Below are 23,024 nucleotides of genomic sequence, written 5' to 3'. Positions count from 1 at the left end.
GTTATTGAGGGGGCACAGAACAGCCCGGTCACGTGATCCCGGAAGCGCTCGGGCGCACAGCTGCACTCTCATGGAGAGCCTGATTAGGGACACCCTGGGGACAGCCTGGAGTTGAAGTACATTGTTTTCAACGAGAGCGCCGCGGATATCGGACATTTTAGGTATGTATGCAAAATGACAACTGTTTTAAAGTATTACTCAGTGACAACTAAAGTCTCTGTAATGTTTATGTTGTACTATTACTAAAAAGCGATCTAAAATAAATGTATTTAAGATCATTAATAGCCGGGCCGGGGCTGTTGCCTTTCACTCTTCCAGCCACTGAAGTGTAGCTAGTGTTGTTGTTCACCAACAATGAACGTGGCAATAAATGTTTGATTTTCTTTTACACACCATTATAATGTTCTTATTTTGATCATAACACCCACTTTAATACTGGTGAAGAATATGTACGAGAATTATTTACTATGACACTATATATGGCACATTAGGAGTCCACTAGTAGTCTAGTAGTGCTTCTCAAATGTTTTATTTGCAAAGACATGGGTCCATTTGGTTCCATTCGAACACTACACATTTGTTATGGTCAGGGCTATCTATTCATGTGTTTCTGGTAATATTTTTGTCCACTCATTTAGTCATTTTGTATGTCCGTGGCAAAAATGGAATGTTGACAAATGTCCACCACAATTAAGCCAATGTGGAATGTATGGTATGTGTTATCACAGGCAAAAACGTTGATCAAAGTAATAATTCTTCCACATTCTCTAATTGTATAGACTTCTTGTAAATTCAGTAATGCAGATGTTTAACAACAATTTAACTCTTGAGAGTGTAAAATGAAACCGGGCCAAATCAACCATGTCCATTTGGTTTCATTTTACACGGTCAACTCTCCATTTGGCTGGGGACCACTGGAAATGATATTGGTGCTGTGTTCAAGGCAAACTAATAAGCTCACTGTTTTGTTCACATTCTGCTGGACATGTGAACATTGGATAAAACATTGGCAAAAATGTCAAACTTTCCTTTTGCATGTGACATGTCAAACTAGGGGGTTTTCATGATTCTGAATCCATTTCAAGCATTCGTTTTGCACAAAATACACTCCTTGGGCTAAAAACAGCCATAGCCACTTGTGCCCAAAATGTGCTGACCTCATCACATTTGTCATGACGTTTTTAGCTGAAGGAGTGTATTTTGTGCAAAACGAATGCTCACTGGTCACCAAGTCACAGAAGCGGTCACACAGGTAAAGACCACTAAGCATTCACATGCACACAAGGTTCTCAGTTTTCTTTGGAGCTCTAGGTCTCCTAGTATTCTACACTTTGTCAAAACTATCCCATCTACAAGCTCACTTGTTTAATGCTTAACTCCCAAGATGGCATAGTAATGCAGTGTTCTAAAGCACACTATTTCATTAGTATGCTATTCAAACTGGTGTCTGTCTACAACTGCAATTCAAGGTAACATTCATACTTGCATTGAAGAGGAGACCACAACTCCAGATTTAACAACGCAATCAATTTACAATTTAGGCATTTAGCAGACACTCTTAATCCAGAGTGATTTACATTAAGCAAGAACAAAAAGCATGGCAATACATCATATACATACAATGTAGTTATCATGAATCATACGTAAGCTAAGAACATAACAGTGGAATATCTATAATATTAAACTATGTGTATGTATGTATGTATATATATATATATATATATATATATATATATATATAATATAGAGAGATAGTGCTGTTTACATACAATGCTATAAGTCTACATAAAATAGCTGTAAAAAAAACACTTAGTGTACCCCCTCGAACATTTCGAGCACTCCCTCTGACAAGGTAGCGTTCGTTGTTCAGTCTGGCATATGTTGAAATTGAAACTAAGCATGGCCTGTCTCTCTAATTAATTTGTATGTCTTTCTCTGTCTCAGATCGAGGAAGTGTTCTGGAGAATCACCCTTAAAGCGCTGCAGTACACATTCCTGGGGAAGTTGGACCAATACACCCAAGAAGGGAGCTGTAGGGAAGAAACTTGACGAGACACTTCTTGGGGTCTTAAATAAGGTAAGTACTTGAAGTATTGTAGGAAAGTATCAGCAAGAATGAAAGGGAAGGTGTGCAGGACGATGGTGAGACCAGCTATGTTACAGACAGCTATCTTGTATGGTTCATTGGTTTTTAGACCAGTGTTCGTTGACTAAAACTAAGATGGAAAATGTTCGTCGACTACCTTTTTCCACTGACGAAACCTAAATAGAAACTAAATGAAAACTAAGCTATGATGACTAAAACTAAGAGTAAATATATTGACAATTTTGTCAACAAATAAAAACTAGACAAATGTTAGGAATGGACTAGTGGACAAGAGACCCAGTATAAGTCATTTTACACTTGGTTGTATGCTGAAAATAGCAAAAGATTTCAGAAAGTGTAAAATCAGCCATTACGATTTACGATGGCATCAAGGCCCGCCAAAATTCATTTTAGTCGACTAAATCAATTGTAGATCTAGTCGACTAAAACTAGACTAACACTAAAACATTCCAGGTGACTAAAATGTGATTAAAACTATTCACTGAGGAGAAGGCAGGAAACCGAGTTGGAGGTAGCAGAGACAAAAAGGTTGAGGTTCTCTCTTGGAGTAACACAGATGGATAGGATTGGGAACTACTAGTACATCAGAGGGACAGTGCATGTTAGATGTTTTGGAGATAAATCCAGAGAGGCCAGACTGAGATGGTTTACTTTGGACATGTACAGAGGAGGGACAGTGAGTATATCAGTAGAAGGATGCTGAGGTTGGAACTTCCAGGCAGGAGGCCTAGAGGAAGACCAAAGAAAATGTATGGATATAGTGAATGTGATGTCTGTACTGTACAATCTCATTTCATGTGTTTGTAGGACCACAGCATTGAGTCCCATAGAGAAGAGGCCTCATTGTCTTCCTTGGAAAAAGACGGAGCAGTTGATCGACTACAAGGTAAAGAAAATGTACCTCTATTCTCGCTAAAAGGCCTAGCCCAGAGGTCCTCAACTAGAAATGCTGAAGGTCCACTAATCATTTTTGAAAAAGACTAAGGTCCGGTCGCTGCGGACCACGCAGCGGAGAGCGGGGCTCTATGCCTGTTTAGTACAGTCAAACCAAGGCAAGCTTATACAAATCGGATCCCCTCCCAACCAACCAATACTGTATGAAAATAAAATGTTTCACAAATATTCCCCTCCAAAAAAAATCACAGCAAATGATATACACAAAGAACACTTTTATTTTGTTAAGTTGTGCCTGCTAAAAGGACCACTTCACCACGTTTCAACCTATCGTCATATAATAGGTATCTGTGTCTCATAGGAGGGCTGTGGGCAGTTCAGAAACTGTCCTCCAGTGACATCATCGATGGGGAATACAAGCTAATAGAAACTGCAGGCATTTTAGTCCTGAAAAGTTGCAATGCGAAAATGGAAGCCATCGTTCTCACGATAATGAAAATCTAAACATTTTTGTAAAAAAAAACGTATCTGCCTAATGATGATGTCACTGAAGGACGGTTTCTAAACTGCCCACAGCCCTCCTATGAGACACAGACTGAGTAGAAAAAAATTGTGCATTTTATCATGATTATTAGTGAGGTTGTGGTAGTGGTCCTTTAATAATAAGAGAAATAGCACATTGGTTACCAAGAATTCTTAATTTAACAACAATCTGAGCTGTCTGAAGTGAGTGGTACTGTACTCTACTGCAGGGGTTCTCAACGTTTTTGGCCGGGGACCCCCGGAAATGCTTTGGCAACGTCTCGGGACCCCCGCCCCGCCCCCTCCCGACCCCCAATATAAATTGACTGCTACAATAACCTTAAACCATTTTGGGCGGGAACCCCTTTTGGTGTTTTAAGCATTGTTATAATTTAGCTATTGAAAAATAGCCGCTACGAGCTTGTAGGTCTGCTATTTTTGAAAAATCGTGAAAATAAAATTTAAAAAATAATCTTTTTTTTTTAATAATTTGGGGACCCCCTAAAATAATTTGGCGACCCCCCCCCGAGGGGTCGCGACCCACGGGTTGAGAACCCCTGCTCTACTGTACTGTACTGTACAAGCCCTCCTCCCTGGCCTGTGTGTGTCTTTGTATTAGGCTGTGGAGTGACACTTGGTGGTGAACAAACGCTATTTTCGTGCTCGGACACAGGGAGGGACAGTGTTGTACCCGAACGCGTTCCTATTTTCTAAACATGTTGTTCATCACCTCATTATGTACATTGTACAACATAATTTAATTTTTCTGCATCAGAATGGCTTCTTGTGCTTACCCTATAATCTGAACGTACTTTATCATCGCTTTATCATCAGTCATAAGACCAGGCGTCACTGTCGCATGCATATTTAACACTCTGTACTGTACACAGCAAATCATGGTTTTACTGTGTACAGTACACAGTATAAAGCGTGTACCCGTTTGCAAATCTACCTTTCTTAGTGCTTGGCTGGCATATGAAAACGATATGTTTATACATGTTAGCAGTAGTGGAAATTATACTAGTAGTATGCTACTGCATGCTTTACTCCACTTGAATTCAGTACTGTACTTCTACTTCACACCTGGAGGTGTAATAATTCATGTTTCTTTGGGAAGTCAGCCCCCATAGCCTTTTAGGTATTTGTATACTACTGTACATATAGTCCTATACAAATGTGTGCTATGTATCACTGGCACTGTATCACTATGTATCACTATGTATCACTATGTATCACTATGTATCACTGGCACTGCTTTACTGTGGCATTACTGTACTAGGTTTAATAATCCCATTCCTTGAGCAACACTTGAATCAGTTGCACACATTTGCCAGAAATAGAATATATAAATGTATGTATTGTAATGCATTTGTGTTTTCTTGTATTTACTGACAGGAGGGGTGGAGCACTTCATGTCCATCCATCATTGATGTTGAAAGACCCTAAGGCACTTATGATGTCTTTGTGAGGAACAGTGTTGTGGACTGGGTGAGTAGTAATTGTAATTAAAGTATTATGGCCTGACCTGAGTTTACACCTTTAGCGAAACTCTGTAGTGTACTACGGAAAACAGAATATTTGTTTATGTACATTGATCACACCCTACCAAGTACCAACTGTCATTAAGACATGTGAATCCCTTGACTCCTTCAAAACCGCTCTCAAAGGGCACCTACGGACGGCTGCAATTCGAAACTGGTAAATGGTGCATTTATATAGTGCCTTTATCCAAGGCGCTTTACATAGATTGTGCATTACATTCACCCATTCACACGCACATTCATACACCGATGGCGGCAGAAACCATACAAGGCACCAAGCCATAGCACTTTATATAGTATGTATTGTGTGTGTGTGTGTGTGTGTGTGTGTGTGTGTGTGTGTGTGTGTGTGTGTGTGTGTGTGTGTGTGTGTGTGTGTGTGTGTGTGTGTGTGTGTGTGTGTGTGTGTGTGTGTGTGTGTGTGTGTGTGTGTGTGTGTGTGTGTGTGTGTGTGTGTGTGTGTGTGTGTGTGTGTGTGTGTGTGCAAACTTCTGAAGAAATGTGAACTGAACCCCTCTCAATTTGGTTACTCCAGATGGCTGTCACTTTTCTCACATGCTAATGCTATTCAGATGTAATTCAGTCAGTATAGGCCTATTAGAACTGTGATTGATTGATCATGCGTCCGTTGTGCGTCTAAGGTGACATTCACACCAGAAAGCTTTACTGCGATTCAAACGAATCCTGCTGCGCATTGTCCGAAAGTTCGCTTCGTTTGGCAGGTGTGAAGGCTCATTCGAATCCTAATGCGCAGCAAAGAACCGCATTCTACTCCTCCCAAAAACGGGGGTTTCACTTCGCTTCCAAGCGCACTTGATTTCGATTCGGTGCAGGTGGGAATGCAATCCGTAGCAAATAAAGGAAATGAAGCAAACTATCATGTGGCGGATAAGGAGCTAAACACAGTTGGAGACGGAGAAGGGATATTCATTTTACGCAGTGCAAAGATGTCCCGTTATCATGTGACGTGGTCAAATAAGGAGACCGAATTAAGCCCTCATCGAAATATGAGGACGAGCACATTAATCTATTGCTTAAGGAAACACATAAAAAACACTGCAGTGTACAGAATATTCTGTCTGTCTGTCGTGCGTGTCTGTCTGTCACTGTGTGGGGATCCGAGTGGAGACTTTCTTCATCTTGTTTAAATATAAATACTTCAAAATGAAAACACATGTTTAGCTCAGCATGATCTATAAACTGTATAGCTAACATGGAATATGCATAATAATTGTGATCGGATCATCAATGGGACTCTGGGAGTAGGCTATCTATACTATTGTAAACTTCGGATCATTTTGCGCTCCCGTCTCCGCTGTGCCTCGTTCATGTGCCCCAAAAAAAGAACAGTGGCGCGCACACACACACACACACACACACACACACACACACACACACACACACACACACACACACACACACACACAGTAAGTCTCCGACGACACACTGCATCCGTTACTCTCACTTTACGTGAAATGTCTATTTTTTAACATCGGCTTCTGAACACATTGATAAAATTCCCTGCTACGTTTCCTTGCTGCGCCTGACACAGCCAGTGTGAAGGCAAACCGCATCAAATTAAATATGCAAGAATCCAAATTCTCCGCCCATACGCATTTGAGTCTACCGAAGTATTAGGTGAGAATGTGACCTAATTAGCAACTTTGTACAGCCGTCAGACTCTGCCTTTGAAGCGCAAACATTATCCACAAACGACCCCCCCCCCCTCAATGCTGCATAGAGAGAGAGAGAGAGAGAGAGACGCTCTACTCCTTACAAGTGTTTCACCGGATTTTACTGTTAAATAAATAAATAATTAGCCGTGACTGCGCACGTCTGTAGGAACCGATAGTTAGATCCGAAATTGAATTATGCCTACTGTAATGGGTGCCACGGAAAGTACAGACAACTCACCCCGCAATGTCAGAAAGTGAAGACAGCTCACCCCGGAAAGTAAAGACATCTCACCGGGGTGAGATGTCTTCACTTTCCGGGGTGAGCTGTCTTCACTTTCCGGGGTGAGCTGTCCGGGGTGAGCTGTCCGGACAACTCACCCCGACATGTCAAAAAGTGAAGACAACTCACCGGGGTGAGATGTCTCGTATTCAACAATGCCTTGCATTGCGGTGCAGTAGCGAAGCGTTGTTAGCTTGTAGATTTGTTATTTTTGGTGAACGAAACCGTCGTACTGCAGAAGTATAAATTACACATCATAGAACGTGCATGCGCTGCATCTGATGGAGTGAATTTATCGTGATGGAAACGATAACTCTAAAAAGCCGTATCTCTAGAGACGTTGTATCGTCCCGACGATATTTATCACCATATCGAACAAACCCACATTGGGTGGGCAGGACGCACGTTTGGGTGGGCTATGCCCATGCACCCCTGCCCCCCCCCCTAGAACCGGCCCTGATTGTCACACACCACCCAGCCTGCGAACACTACCTGTCTGTCAGAACCAGACGAGGGTCCAGTATTTAGATTACAACAGTGACTTAACAGGAAACACACGTGCGTGTGTGCGTGTGTGTGATTTCCTTTCCCCCTCCCTTTTTTTACTTCCTTGTTCTTCTCGGTCATTCTTCTCCATAGAGTATATATATATAGTTCTTCTCTCTACTACAGATTGAGTTCTTCTCAGAAACAACCTCGTTGAGACTCAACAACAACAATGGACTGATTTGAGACGACACAACTGAAGCATCTATGGTAAGAGGTTTTACTAGTACTACTACAATTTACAATTTAGGCATTTAGCAGACGCTCTTAATCCAGAGCGATTTACATTAAGCAAGAACAAAAAACATAGGAATACATCACATATATAAAATGCATTTATCATGTAACATGCGTAAGCTAATAACGTAACTAGAACATATGACACTATACATATAAACTATACATATATACAATACTATGCTGTACATATGTACTATGAAGTGCTATGACTACATACAATGCAGCACTACTACTACTACTACTACACTACTAACTGAAGCTTACACTTTGATCTAAGGTAAGATATTTTGCTAGTACTACTACTAACTGAAGCTTACACTTTGATCTAAGGTAAGAGGTTTTACTAGTAATACTACTAACTGAAGCTTACATTTTGATCTAAGGTAAGAGGTTTTACTAGTACTACTACTAACTGAAGCTTACACTTTGATCTAAGGTAAGAGGTTTTACTAGTACTACTACTAACTGAACCTTACACTGTATCTAAGGTAAGAGGTTTTACTAGTACTACTACTAACTGAAGCTTCTAAGGTAAGAGGTTTTACTAGTATTACTACTAACTGAAGCATCTAAGGTAAGAGGTTTTACTAGTACTACTACTAACTGAAGCATCTAAGGTAAGATGTTTTACTAGTACTACTACTAACTGAAGCATCTAAGGTAAGATGTTTTACTAGTACTACTACTAACTGAAGCTTACACTTTGGTCTAAGGTAAGAGGTTTTACTAGTACTACTACTAACTGAACCTTACACTTTGATCTAAGGTAAAAGGTTTTACTAGTACTACTACTAACTGAAGCTTACACTTTGATCTAAGGTAAGAGGTTTTACTAGTACTACTACTAAGTATAAGTACTATACTAATACTTACTTACTTACGCCTGACACCCCTACTGGGGTATAGTAAGTAAGTACATTTTATTTATAGAGCACCTTTCGAAACAATGTTACAAAGTGCTGTACAGACTATTGGTCAACAAGGCAAAACAACAATAGAAAAGCAAAACAGTGACGTGCAAGTAGTGTCATGACATAACATCCTTACGAAATAAGTACGGTTCTTAAAACCGTCGACGGATGTTTTTTTTTTTAATGCAAATTGCAGGGCGTTCCACAAAGTGGGAGCAACCACTGCAAATGCTCTAAGGTCCACCTTAGTTGTTTTTTTTATCCCACAATTTTTGCAACCCAGTTTTTTCACCCAGTGCCAATTATCTAATGTAATGCTGGGCGCTACATTTCCTCTGCCAACCTGGGGGGGCAGCGGACTTACCTCATGCCTCCTTCTATGAATGAGGAGTCCAAGCTGCTTCTTTTCACCTGACAGGGGGAGTTTCCCCGGCCGGACGTAGCGCGTGGAAGGAACACGTTATTCCGACCAGTTCCTTTCCCCTCCATCAGGTGCCCCGTCTGGCCAGGGGGAGGTAGTTTTAGAGACCAGGATTTCTGTATGTTTTTGTGAGGGTACCTACAAAACCCTCCTTAGTTTTAAGTTTCGTTATAGGCCGTTGACAAGGGGCCTGACACCCTTACTGGGGTATAGGCTGGGACCTGACACCCCTACTGGGGTATAGGCTGTCAACAAGGGACCTGACACCCTACTGGGGTGTCAACATGGGACCTGACACCCTACTGGGGTATAGGCTGGGACCTGACACCCCTACTGGGGTATAGGCTGTCAACAAGGGGTGTCAACAAGGGACCTGACACCCTACTGGGGTATAGGCTGTCAACAAGGGGTGTCAACAAGGGACCTGACACCCTACTGGGGTATAGGCTGTCAACAAGGGGTGTCAACAAGGGACCTGACACCCTACTGGGGTATAGGCTGTCAAAAAGGGGTGTCAACAAGGGACCTGACACCCTACTGGAGTATATGCTGTCAACAAGGGTGTCAACAAGGGACCTGACACCCTACTGGGGTATAGGCTGTCAACAAGGGGTGTCAACAAGGGACCTGACACCCTACTGGGGTATAGGCTGTCAACAAGGGGTGTCAACAAGGGACCTGACACCCTACTGGGGTATATGCTGTCAACAAGGGGTGTCAACAAGGGACCTGACACCCTACTGGGGTATAGGCTGTCAACAAGGGGTGTCAACAAGGGACCTGACACCCTACTGGGGTATAGGCTGGGACCTGACACCCCTACTGGCGTATAGGCTGGGACCTGACACCCCTACTGGGGTATAGGATGGAACCTGACACCCCTACTGGGGTATAGGCTGTCAACAAGGGGTGTCAACAAGGGACCTGACGCCCTACTGGGGTATAGGCTGGGACCTGACACCCCTACTGGGGTATAGGCCGTCGACAAGGGACCTGACACCCCTACTGGGGTATAGACCGATTCAGAAACGGGTCTCATGGTCGCAGGCAACATATTTCTTGTAGGCGGAGACGACATATCTGTGGTTTCCCCGCGCCTCCTTCTACTACAGTGAATGGATGTAGTAGAAGGATACATACTTTAATGCTTAGTATGAGGTATAAAGTACAGCAGCCTTGTGTTCCTAAAACAAAAAGATTGGGTATTGGGTAAGACTGACGTTATGTATCTTTCAGGACCTTTCACTACTTACCCCTACTGGGGTATAGGCTGGGACCTGACACCCCTACTGGGGTATAGACTGGGACCTGACACCCCTACTGGGGTATAGGCTGTCGACAAGGGGCCTGACACCCCTACTGGGGTATAGGCAGGGACCTGACACCCCTACTGGGGTATAGGCAGGGACCTGACACCCCTACTGGGGTATAGACTGGGACCTGACACCCCTACTGGGGTATAGACTGGGACCTGACACCCCTACTGGGGTATAGGCTGGGACCTGACACCCCTACTGCGGTATAGGCTGGGACCTGACACCCCTACTGGGGTATAGGCTGGGACCTGACACCCTACTGGGGTATAGGCTGTTGACAAGGGGCCTGACACCCCTACTGGGGTATAGGCTGTTGACAAGGGGCCTGACACCCCTACTGGGGTATAGGCTGGGACCTGACACCCCTACTGGGGTATAAGCTGGGACCTGACACCCCTACTGGGGTATAGGCTACTGGGGTATAAGCTGGGACCTGACACCCCTACTGGGGTATAGACTGGGACCTGACACCCCTATTGGGGTATAGGCTGTTGACAAGGGGCCTGACACCCATACTGGGGTATAGGCTGGGACCTGACACCCCTACTGGGGTATAGACTGGGACCTGACACCCCTATTGGGGTATAGGCTAGGACCTGACACCCCTACTGGGGTATAGGCTAGGACCTGACACCCCTACTGGGGTATAGGCTGTTGACAAGGGGCCTGACACCCATACTGGGGTATAGGCTGGGACCTGACACCCCTACTGGGGTATAGACTGGGACCTGACACCCCTATTGGGGTATAGGCTAGGACCTGACACCCCTACTGGGGTATAGGCTAGGACCTGACACCCCTATTGGGGTATAGGCTAGGACCTGACACCCCTACTGGGGTATAGGCTCGGACCTGACACCCCTACTGGGGTATAGGCTAGGACCTGACACCCTACTGGGGTATAGGCTGGGGCCTGACACCCCTACTGGGGTATAGGCTGGTACCTGACACCCCTACTGGGGTATAGGCTGGTACCTGACACCCCTACTGGGGTATAGGCTGCCTTGCCTTGCGCAGTGTGTGCCCGATCCATCTCCATCTTCTTTGTCCAATTTTGTCTTTTTGGCTGCTGGTAGTTGCTTTGTTTTCATCTACATTCATTCATTTCATCTTGATTGGCAGGTGTCATAGAGACTAAAGATGAGTGATTCTGGGGAGAGAGAGGAGGATGGAGCTGACAGACCACAGAGAGAGGAGGATGGAGCTGACGGACCACAGTCTCCAACTCCCAGCCTTCTGTCTGTGAAGAGTGACTGGTCTTCACATCCTCCTAACTTCACTAATGAACCTGGACCTCCTGATACACAGTATGTCAATCCTCCTGTACAATATACACAACAATAAAACAAAGAAAGAAACAATGTCATTCCACAGCTAAACGGTACATTAAAGAATGTTTTTGACAGAATATTGATTGATATTTGATCCACACTTTGTACTCTGGTTTTGCGAGTCGACCTGTTGCGTCAGACTGAGATATTCTGATGGAGTTATACGTAACGTTGCCGTCAGACACAACCCAGCTACGCAACCCCATTTCTCAACTGTTGAGGACCGCTAGGGGGCGCTAGCCCCTCCAATGCATGGCTTTCTGAAATTACGTCATGTGGCAACCAAGCCTTTGGTCTTTAATGTTTGTATATTAGAGCCCAATAATCAATAACCAGTCACCAGCCAAGGCTATGGACTTTAATGGTTGTTTATAGCGGTTATGATGTAACTATTGGGTTGTTTCCATTGTGTTCACTAAAAACAACAAGACAACAAAAGCAACTCATAACTATAGAGACACAACTTGACTACGCCAGCAGGGGTTTCTTTCAATCGCCTGTATCTCCTAGTCCTTAGATGGCATTTTTGGTCAAAACGAGCAGACTCTGTGTTGCGTTCCATTAGACCGGACGGTAAACAAGGAAGAGATCTTGCATCGTCACACACCCTATCATAAATTCATCACTTCCGGTCGGGAAATAAGAGCTGAACAGGGAAAAATGCTGGCGTGAATTATATCACAATGTATCAATAAATGCTGGCGAACTAACTGTTAAGGAGATAACTGTTACAATTGCTCAATTCAACAGACACCTTTTAGTTTTAACCCATTTAGGATTCTAAAAACGCCTTCTCAATCCTGACCTAAGTTTTAAGTGTTTAGAGAGGCACTCGTCTTTATCTCCTTGGTCAAATCATTCCATTGCACTGCATGGAATACAAGCTACTGTTATGCTTTACTGTCTGTTATTTACTTACTATTATTTCTAGTAGTGTTATTCACTGTCTCTGTTGTTACTTGCGCAAGCAGAGCGTGCAAGTAAGGTGTTTTTTCCGGCGCTTTGATGCGTATGCCGTGGTGCATATACTGATTTCGAGAGTGACGTAATGAAGATATGTATCAATGCCGGGGTATAACTGGCTCTCGATTGACTGAATGGTCCAGAGTCCAGACCATGTTTTACACCCTGTCCGTCTGTCAGTCCTTCCATCTGAGACCAGCTAATCTCCGGCACCGTTGGCTTGATGGCAGCCAAACTGTACACACACACACACTCCCTGGACGGGAGAGGTTCAGCTAACTACACACACACACACACACACACACACACACACACACACACACACACACACACACACACACACACACTCACACTCCCTGGATGACAGAGGTTAAAATGAAATAAAACGGCAAATGAAAATGTTTTAACACTCATCTTTTACAATCTCTAATAACCTAAAACATGAACCTTGGTCTAATAATAATATTAATAATATTACTAATAATAATAATAAATAAAACAGCAACATTGTCTTTTAGTTTTAACCCAAGATGTTGTGTTCTCTTCTACTTGTATAATGAGACCTAATGATAAAGAACGTTTAATAAAAGGTGGTATAGTTTATATATTAAACTATCTATTATCTATATTCTATAGTTAATAAAAGGTGGTATAGTTTTTAGCAATATTACACTTGAGGGGGTGGTTTCTGCGTTGCTTTCGGAACTCGCCCTGCGGGCTCGTTCCTGCAGCATCGCAGGCATTCATTAATGACGTTAAGCCACCCCCTCTAGTGTAATATTGCAATTATACAACCTTAAAACTAAGAAAATCGCTGAAAAAACATATTTTTTTAATGACAGATGAAGTCACTACAGCCACAAATGTCCCAAGAAACTAGCTAGCCTAGCCACCAAGTTTGCTGCGCTCTGGGAGAACAGAGCAGCTGAATTCTTTGTTTTGATTAGGTGTGGAGTGGTGCTCGTTTGAACCACGGCAAGAAGGCTGTTTCAACCAATCAGATTGCTTCCTCGAAACGACCTGTTGTATATATATACTGTATATTAAACTATCTATTATCTATATTCTATTGTCTTCATCTCCACAGAGATACATTCAGAAACACACCTGGACAGAAGACATTCAGTCAAACCACAAGTGGAGACAGTAAGACTGGACACATTTTACACTAACATTTTATTTCAATTGATGAAATGTTTAAATGTCAGAAGATTCAATCAGATTAAATATCCATGTTGTATTCCTGTGTCAATGTCCAAATACTGATGATAAACACATACATTTAGACTAAAACAAATTATCCAATGTTTTTTTTTTTACAAATGTAGATTTTCTGGAGGATATATACATAGTTGTTTTAATGATATGTTATGTTCAATGTAAAGTTATGATTGAAGCATAATGTTTAACATGTATTAATTGTCTTCTCATATCAGGTGTCAGTCTGCAGGAGGATTTAAAGGTCTATAAGGTCACTTTGGACAGTCTTGATGGTGTGACATACGTCACTGAAGTGCCCTCCCTCTCCAGCATCTACACAGACCTCCACCTATCAGCGGGAGGGAGTGAAGCGGTTAATCAGCAACATGAGGTGTGGCAGCTTGAGACCGCCTCCAACATGAAGACCCTTCATGACGTCCTAATCAAGTGCCATGCCGTCTTTAAGACCCTCCTCCCTGGCAGAGACACACCCAGCAGCAGAGTTCTGACCAATGGCATCGCTGGCATCGGAAAGACATTCTCTGTGCGTAAGTTCGCTCTGGACTGGGCAAGAGGTTTGGAGAACCAAGACATCATTCTCCTGGTTCCCTTCTCATTCCGGGAGCTGAACTTGGTCCGAGATGAGCAGCACAGTCTTCTCTCACTGATCCATGTTTTCCATCCAACGTTAAAGAAGGTCACAGCAGAGCAGCTCGCTGCCTGGAAAGTTGGCTTCATCTTCGATGGTCTCGATGAAAGCAGGTTTCCGCTGAAATTCGAGAACATTGACATCAATTCTGACGTCTTCGACAAAAATGACGTCGTCTCTGATGTCACGGTGACATCATCGGTGGGCGTGCTGCTGACGAACCTCATCAAGGGGAATCTGCTCCCCTTGGCTCTCCTCTGGATAACCACCAGACCTGCAGCAGCCAATCAGATCCCTCCTGCATGCGTTGACATGGTGACAGAAATACGAGGGTTCACAGACCCCCAGAAGGAGGAGTTGTTCAGGAAGATGTTCAGTGATGACGAGGAGCTGGCCAGCACCATCATCTCACACGTGAAGACATCAAAGAGCATCCACATCATGTGTCACATCCCAGTCTTCTGTTGGATGACCGCTACCGTTGTGGAGGACCTGGTGAAGACAGACGAGACAGGACAGCTGCCCAAGAACCTGACCGGGATGTTCAGCCACTTCACGTCGCTCCAGATAAAAAGGACGAAGACAAAGTATGATGAGGAGACTGACAGGACTGAGACTGACTAATACAGTAGCTTTTATTTGTTTTCTCATGCCCCCCAAGTAAAGCACATTTGAATATTCATATAGACTACCTGCACTTATCTGTTGGTCTTGGTTAAGTAGCGTACCACCTTAATTAAAAAAATAATACAATGTTTTATTGCTTAAGCTTATGTAGTCAATATTCATTGATTCACTGATATACAAAAATCCATTTGAAAGAAATGTTTCTCACTGTTCCCAGGTCGAATATTCATATGCGATTAAAATGCGATTAATCGAGATTAATTAATTACAAAGCCTCTAATTAATTAGATTATTTGTTTTAATCGAGTCCCAGCTCTATTATATATTAAACTATCTATTATCTATATTGTCTTCATCTATATGTATCTATATTCTATTGTCTTCATCTCCACAGAGATGCATTCAGAAACACACCTGGACAGAAGACATTCAGTCAAACCACAAGTGGAGACAGTAAGACTGGACACATTTTACACTAACATTTTATTTCAATGAATGAAATGTTTAAATAGCAGCAGACTCATCAGATTTAATATACACATCGTATTCCTGTGTCAATGTCCAAATACCGATGATAAACACATACACTTAGACTACAAAAAATGATCCAATGTTATTTATTTTAGCCAATTTTCTTCTTTTTTTTCTTTTACAAATGTAGATTTTCTGGAGGATATATACATAGTTGTTTTAATGATATGTTATGTTCAATGTAAAGTTATGATTGAAGCATAATGTTTAACATGTATTAATTGTCTTCTCATATCAGGTGTCAGTCTGCAGGAGGATTTAAAGGTCTATAAGGTCACTTTGGACAGTCTTTATGGTGTGACATACGTCACTGAAGTCCCCTCCCTCTCCAACATCTACACAGACCTCCACCTATCAGCGGGAGGGAGTGAAGGGGTTAATCAGCAACATGAGGTGTGGCAGCTTGAGACCGCCTCCAACATGAAGACCCTTCATGACGTCCTAATCAAGTGCCGTGCCGTCTTTAAGACCCTCCTCCCTGGCAGAGACACACCCAGCAGCAGAGTTCTGACCAATGGCATCGCTGGCATCGGAAAGACATTCTCTGTGCGTAAGTTCGCTCTGGACTGGGCAAGAGGTTTGAAGAACCAAGACATCATTCTCCTGGTTCCCTTCTCATTCCGGGAGTTGAACTTGGTCCGAGCTGAGCAGCACAGTCTTCTCTCACTGATCCATGTTTTCCATCCAACGTTAAAGAAGGTCACAGCAGAGCAGCTCGCTGCCTGGAAAGTTGGCTTCATCTTCGATGGTCTCGATGAAAGCAGGTTTCCGCTAAAATTCGAGAACATTGACGTCGATTCTGACGTCTTCAACAACAATGACGTCGTCTCTGATGTCACGGTGACATCATCGGTGGGCGTGCTGCTGACGAACCTCATCAAGGGGAATCTGCTCCCCTCGGCTCTCCTCTGGATAACCACCAGACCTGCAGCAGCCAATCAGATCCCTCCTGCATGCGTTGACATGGTGACAGAAATACGAGGGTTCACAGACCCCCAGAAGGAGGAGTTCTTCAGGAAAATGTTCAGTGATGATGAGGAGCTGGCCAGCACGATCATCTCACACGTGAAGACATCAAAGAGCATCCACATCATGTGTCACATCCCAGTCTTCTGTTGGATGACCGCTACCGTTGTGGAGGACCTGGTTAAGACAGACGAGACAGGACAGCTGCCCAAGAACCTGACTGGGATGTTCAGCCACTTCATGTGGCTCCAGATAAGGAGGAAGAAGATGAAGTATGACGAGACTCATGAGGAGAAAAGAAAAGAAAAGAAAAAGAAAAAAAACAAAAAAGAGAGAATCAGAGAAAGAAGAAAATGGGAGACTGACAGGGATGTTCTTCTGGAGCTGGCCAGGCTGGCGTTTGAACATCTGGAGAAAGGCAGCGTCATGTTCTACCAAGAAGACCTGGAAGAGTGTGGTTTCAATGTGAAAGACGCCGCGCTGTACTCTGGAGTGTGCACAGAGATCTTCAAAGAAGAGACTGTGCAATCTCAGAGAAAGGTCTACAGCTTTGTTCATCTGAGTATCCAGGAGTTCCTGGCTGCAGTCTACCTGTTCCACTGTTTCACACAGAAGAACATGAAGGTACTGAAGACATTCCTGAGAGATGATGTCAGTTCCTTGGAGGACTTCCTGCAGAGAGCCATGGCAAAAGCCCTGAAGAGTAAGAACGGCCACCTGGACCTCTTTGCCCGCTTCCTTCATGGCCTCTCACTGCAGTCCAACCAGAGTCTGTTAGGAGGCCTGCTGGGTCACACAGAGAACAGTCGAGAGAGCATCCAGAGAGTCATCAACAACCTGAAGGAGATGACAAATAAAGATGGGAGTCTCTCTCCTGACAGATTTATCAACATCTTCCACTGTCTGATGGAGATGAACGACCACTCAGTACATCAGGAGATCCAACAGTTCCTGAAGTCAGCTGACGGATCAAAGACAGAACTGTCTGAGAGCCAGTGTTCAGCTCTGGCGTTCATGCTGCTGACGTCAGAGGAGGTTCTGGAGGAGTTGGACCTCGACCAATACAACACACCATCACTATGGGGGAGAAACAGTCTGATCCCAGCTGTGAGGAACAGCAGAAAGGCTCGGTTAGTAGTCATGTGAATAGAATCAATCTACTATTATTTAAATTATTTAAATAAAATGTAAGTGTATTTAAAATGAAACTGATGCAAATTACACTGTAGTATTAATTCAGATTATGTGTCTTTCACCTTTATGTTTTCTGGTTCCCTGTTCTTATATGACCTGTCAATATCTGACCAACTAGATTGTGCATTTACTTTACACTTTATAGTTAATTTCCTTGAACATGAACTTGATCTAATCTGTGTTGATAATCACTGATTTTACATAATCTACATTTTCAGACTTGTTGGCTGTTGCCTCCAAAAGGCAGAATATGAGATTGTGGCTTCAGCTCTCAGCTCTAATCCTTCACATCTAAGAGAATTGGACATCAGTTATAATGACATAACGGATCCATTCATGGACCTGCTCACTGCTGGATTGAAGAGTCCAAACTGTCAACTGGAGATACTGAGGTCAGATTATTATTTTGATTAGTTCTGTTGTATTATTTATCTTTTGATTATAATAAGAAGAGTGTGAATAAAGTTGACATCATGGTATCCCGCACTGATTAGAATAATAATATGGTCAGAGTTTGAGTTGTCTAGTTCGCACTCTCACATCACAATGCTACGGTACCGTAACTACAATAAGTGATCCATCATGGCTGCTAGGGAATTATCATTATCAATTCTACGGTACAGTAATTACAATATGTGCCTGCCTTTTCTTTCCATCTCTTGGGGTCATTACTCCAAAAGTCTGATATTCAATCCAGATATTGCATGTGTAATTACAGACTTGCTGGCTGTACCATCACACAGACAGGATTTGAAGTCCTGCTCTCAGCTCTCAGCTCTGATCGTCTCCATTTGAGAGAATTGGACCTCAGTTTCATCTGCCTGCAGGAATCACAACTGCTCCAGCTCTCTGCTGTACTGAAGAGTCCACAGTGTAGACTGCAGATCCTGAGGTAAAGAATGTGTGTTCTCTCTGTGTGGATCTCTACTTGAACATCAACAGCACTTTGTTAAATGTGTATTTCTCTGCAGGTTGTCAGGCTGTGGAGTCACAGAGGAAGGCTGTTCTTATCTGGCTTCAGCTGTGACCTCCAACCCCTCGTCCCAGCTGAAACAGCTGGACTTGAACTTCAGCCACTTAGGAGACTCTGCTATGAAGAAGCTGTCTGCTGCACTGGAGACTGTCAAGTGAGTAGACTATAGTGTGTCCATGTTGGTCAGTGCAGTGTAGAATGTTAACTGGCTGGCCAGGCGGACCCATAAAGTCCAGATAGAAGTATCTAGACTGTTTAAACAGGGGTGGCAGTGGGTCAGCGGTAGAGTGGCCAGTAGAACAACCAGATGGGAACCGCAAGGTTCCCGGCTTGATCCCTGTGGGCTCCCCCAGAGAGTTAATGTGGAAGTGTCCTCTGAACCCCTAATTGCTTAATGGGTGAATGTAATGCTGTGTGTGTGTGTGTGTGTGTGTGTGTGTGTGTGTGTGTGTGTGTGTGTGTGTGTGTGTGTGTGTGTGTGTGTGTGTGTGTGTGTGTGTGTGTGTGTGTGTGTGTGTGTGTGTGTGTGTGTGTGTGTGTGTGTGTGTGTGTGTGTGTGTGTGCGTGTGAGAACGGGTGAATGTAATTATGTAAAGCGCTTTGTATAAAAGCGCTGTATAAATGTAACATTTATTTCAACTAGAAACATGTGCTCCTCAGAACACAGGTCTCCGCCGGGTAGCTTATTGTGGGCCAGCAATGTTTCACAGGCAATCGTTCATGATTTAAAGCATGTTGTTCAAAACGAGACACTCAATCTTATCAACATCTGAGAGATGCGTCTTAATCACATGACCATAGAGATATGGTGTACCAATGTGTGTCTTGTTTGGACAGAGTCTGTGGGAGAATGATGACAAAATGTGTTTAGTAAATATTTTGTGGGACTAAAACAGGCTGGTGTGAGACATTAAGCAGCAGAGGTTTTGACTTGATTCATTGTTGTTCTATTTCCTACAGTGTGAATCATGGAGGAGAACACTGGACTAAACCTCAACTCCTTACAAGTGAGTCTGTCTGTCTGTCTGTCTAACCCAATTAAGACCTGGAACACATCTGTGTCATCTTAGCTTTAGTTTTAACCACTTCATCCGTAGTGACTATATATGTATGGACCCTCTTGATCCTGATTCAAACTTCTTTAGCTCTTTAACTCCTAGCTGAGTCACTATCATGTGACTATTTTAGTATCGATCCATTTCATAGTCTACACAACACCAGAGGGAGTGCAACGAACCATGTACAACCCAGATTCGGCACAAACAAGGGACTAAATTCTTTTCGCTCCTATGCCACCAAAATGTGGAACGCCCTACCAACTGTCATTAAGACATGCGAATCCCTTGACTCCTTCAAAACCGCTCTCAAAGGGCACCTACGGACGGCTGCAATTCGAAACTGGCCCCTGTAAAATCGGAATTCCTCAAACACGAACGCAAGGACAACACAAGAGACGGTCGCGGCCACACAGCCAACTCAAGGTATGGCCACTGAGCCGACTTGGGGACCCAACGCAAGGACAACACAAGAGACGGTCACGGCCACACAGCCAACTCAAGGTACGGCCACGGAGCCGACTTGGGGACCCAACGCAGCTCCTCCAAGGAAAACAAACAATTTAACGGAGCTGAACGTGAATCCCCCCCACCGCCCACCCCTTTTTTTCCCCTCACTGTATATGTTTCTTTTCCCTTTTTACCTCCTTTATGATGAATTCCTGTTCTGTCTATAGAAGTGTCTATTTGTACGTCTCTAAATGTTTTGATGATTTGAACATGGTGGACCCTATTGGAAACAAGTGTAATGCTTAATTGGGTCGTCCACTCACAGTTAACAGCCTTTGTATTGAGTTTGTGCTTGAAATGTACTGTAATTCTGGAAACTGTTAATAAATTCTTCAATCAATCAAAAAAAAAAAAAACGGAGCTGAACGTGAATCCCCCCCACCGCCCACCCCTTTTTTTCCCTCACTGTATATGTTTCTTTTCCCTTTTTACCTCCTTTATGATGAATTCCTGTTCTGTCCTTTGTCTATATAGAAGTGTCTATTTGTACGTCTCTAAATGTTTTTGATGAATTGAACATTGTGGACCCTATTGGAAACAAGTGTAATGCTTAATTGGGTCGTCCACTCACAGTTAACAGCCTTTGTATTGAGTTTGTGCTTGAAATGTACTGTAATTCTACAAACTGTTAATACATTTTTCAATCAATCAATACTACTTCCAAAGCTATATTCCAAAGCCCCAAACAAAGCAGTTCTCTACTTTTCATTTAAACATCCGTAGTCTCTCTAAAAAATCATGAGGCACTTTTTCATTTTTTGTCTTGAATGGCTAAATCTGGTGGAGGTGTATCCGTATACCTACACAATAAATATCAATTCAAACATAGAGATGATCTAGCACTCAACTCTGAGAGTCACGATGTTGAATCGCTGTTTATTGAAATACCCTCTTCTTGTGACATTTGTAATGGTAAGCATGTTGTCATAGGCTGCATATACAGTACAAGCCCCCATACTCAAACATTGAACATTTAAATTCTAGTCTTGCATGTGTCCTGGGCAAAATTAACCGAGAAGGTAAAGTATGTTAACCTGACTCCGCCTGGGGCAGCCAGGCCGTTTTGTGGCCGGGCATCAATTCTGCCTGAGAGTTCCCAGATGGGAGCAGGAGGGGGGAACCCAGTGTACTCTCTGCTGCCCCATCTGGCGGAGTCAGGTTAAAAGTATGTTTCCTCTTGGGCGATTACAATATAAGTCTATTTAACAGTGAGTCCTCTTCACTCACTGCAGCATTTTTGAATACTCTGTATGCAAACTCCTTATACGCCTTAATTACTAAACCTACTCGAGTGACTTCCTCATCTGCAACCCTTATTGACAACATATTTACTAACTCTCTTAATAATGTATGGAAATCTGGTGTCTTTCATTCTGATATATCTGACCATTATCCTGTGTTTCACTTCTCATCAAAACCCTCAGTTAACCACAACAAAATAAATGTTGACCGGTTTGAGAAGCTGATTGATGACATCCTATGGGATGTTGAACAAGCATATCAGTCATTTTTAAAGTATTCAACAGGTGCTTTCCTCTTGTCAGTAAAAAAGCAATGTGCATTTAGAAAACCCTGGTTTACACCAGATCTCCATAAGTCTCTGAAAGCTAAGAATAGGTTGTATAAGAAATTCATCTTCATCCTGTTAGAACTGCTAAGAAAAAGTACTTTTCAGACTTTTCATTCAATGAGGCTTCAAACAACATCAAAACCACCTGGGGAGTCGATCAACTAGAGTCATCAACTAGAGTTTACTCTGACCCATCTGACATTGCATATGCTTTTAACAATGATTGTGTTAATGTTGGTTCAATATTGGTTTGTACGTACGTGCGTGCGTGCATGCATTTTGCTCAGTGCATGATGTATTTAATGTTTACTGTGTTGTTTTCTCAGATTTCCAGCGTCTCACACTGGACACAAACACAGCATGCAGATCCCTCATTCTGTCTGAGAACAACAGGAAGGTGACACGGGATGATTTTCAGGATCATTCAGATCGTGATCATCCTGACAGGTTTGAGTACAGGCCTCAGGTTCTGAGTAAAGAGAGTCTTGATAAACGCTGCTACAGTGAGATAGAGTTCAGTGGATCGGTTGTGATAGGAGTGACTGACGGAGACATCGGTAGGAAAGGACTGGGTTGGGACTGTGTGCTTGGATGGAATAAACATTCCTGGAGTCTGTTCTGTAGAGTTGGTCACCATGGTAACGTTTACTCTGTCATACACAATAGTAAGGACACTTTCCTTCCTATCCGTCCCTCTGGCTCCAACAGAGTAGCAGTGTATCTGGACCGTCCCGCTGGGACTTTGTCCTTCTACAGAGTGTTAGAGGACACTCTGACACACCTGTACACCTTCCAGAACACATTCACTGAACCTCTCTACGCTGGGTTCTCTGTTGATGATGACTCCTCTGTGTTTCTGTGTGAGGACAGACAGGCTGTGAGGACAGGGTCTCGACCCACAGGTTGAGACCCCCGAGGGTCAACATGTTTTTTCTTAAGATTAGCTTTTGGCTTTTCTGCCTTTATTGATAATTCTTATTATTAGTGAAGATGGACAGGAA

The 23,024-nt window shown here is 43.2% G+C and overlaps 1 protein-coding gene across 1 annotated transcript; it reads left to right on the top strand.

Moving 5' to 3' along the window:
• The first annotated feature begins 22 nt into the window (after positions 1–22).
• Positions 23–23,024, top strand: LOC306916594 (NACHT, LRR and PYD domains-containing protein 12-like). Its single transcript, XM_079494531.1, has 15 exons — positions 23–161; positions 1,945–2,077; positions 2,915–2,993; positions 4,919–5,011; positions 7,693–7,776; positions 11,577–11,761; positions 13,836–13,894; positions 14,185–15,184; positions 15,619–15,677; positions 15,994–17,851; positions 18,134–18,307; positions 18,634–18,807; positions 18,887–19,042; positions 19,849–19,895; positions 22,350–23,024. Exons 6-15 carry the CDS (start codon positions 11,595–11,597, stop codon positions 22,928–22,930), a joined length of 4,275 nt encoding a protein of 1,424 aa, XP_079350657.1. The 5' UTR covers positions 23–161; positions 1,945–2,077; positions 2,915–2,993; positions 4,919–5,011; positions 7,693–7,776; positions 11,577–11,594; the 3' UTR covers positions 22,931–23,024.

Source organism: Electrona antarctica (assembly GCF_951216825.1).
Source record: "Electrona antarctica genome assembly, chromosome: 23".
NCBI lineage: Eukaryota > Metazoa > Chordata > Actinopteri > Myctophiformes > Myctophidae > Electrona > Electrona antarctica.
Note: the sequence above shows the minus strand (reverse complement) of the source record. Positions and strands in the feature narration are given on the sequence as shown.

Excerpts from the sequence above, each read along its gene's own strand:
- LOC306916594 (XM_079494531.1), top strand. The coding sequence starts at position 11,595 with ATGAGTGATTCTGGGGAGAGAGAGGAGGATGGAGCTGACAGACCACAG. Across the intron at positions 15,185-15,618 it reads ATAAAAAGGACGAAGACAAA|AGATGCATTCAGAAACACAC; the intron begins GTATGATGAGGA and ends TCATCTCCACAG. Across the intron at positions 19,043-19,848 it reads GCTGCACTGGAGACTGTCAA|TGTGAATCATGGAGGAGAAC; the intron begins GTGAGTAGACTA and ends TATTTCCTACAG.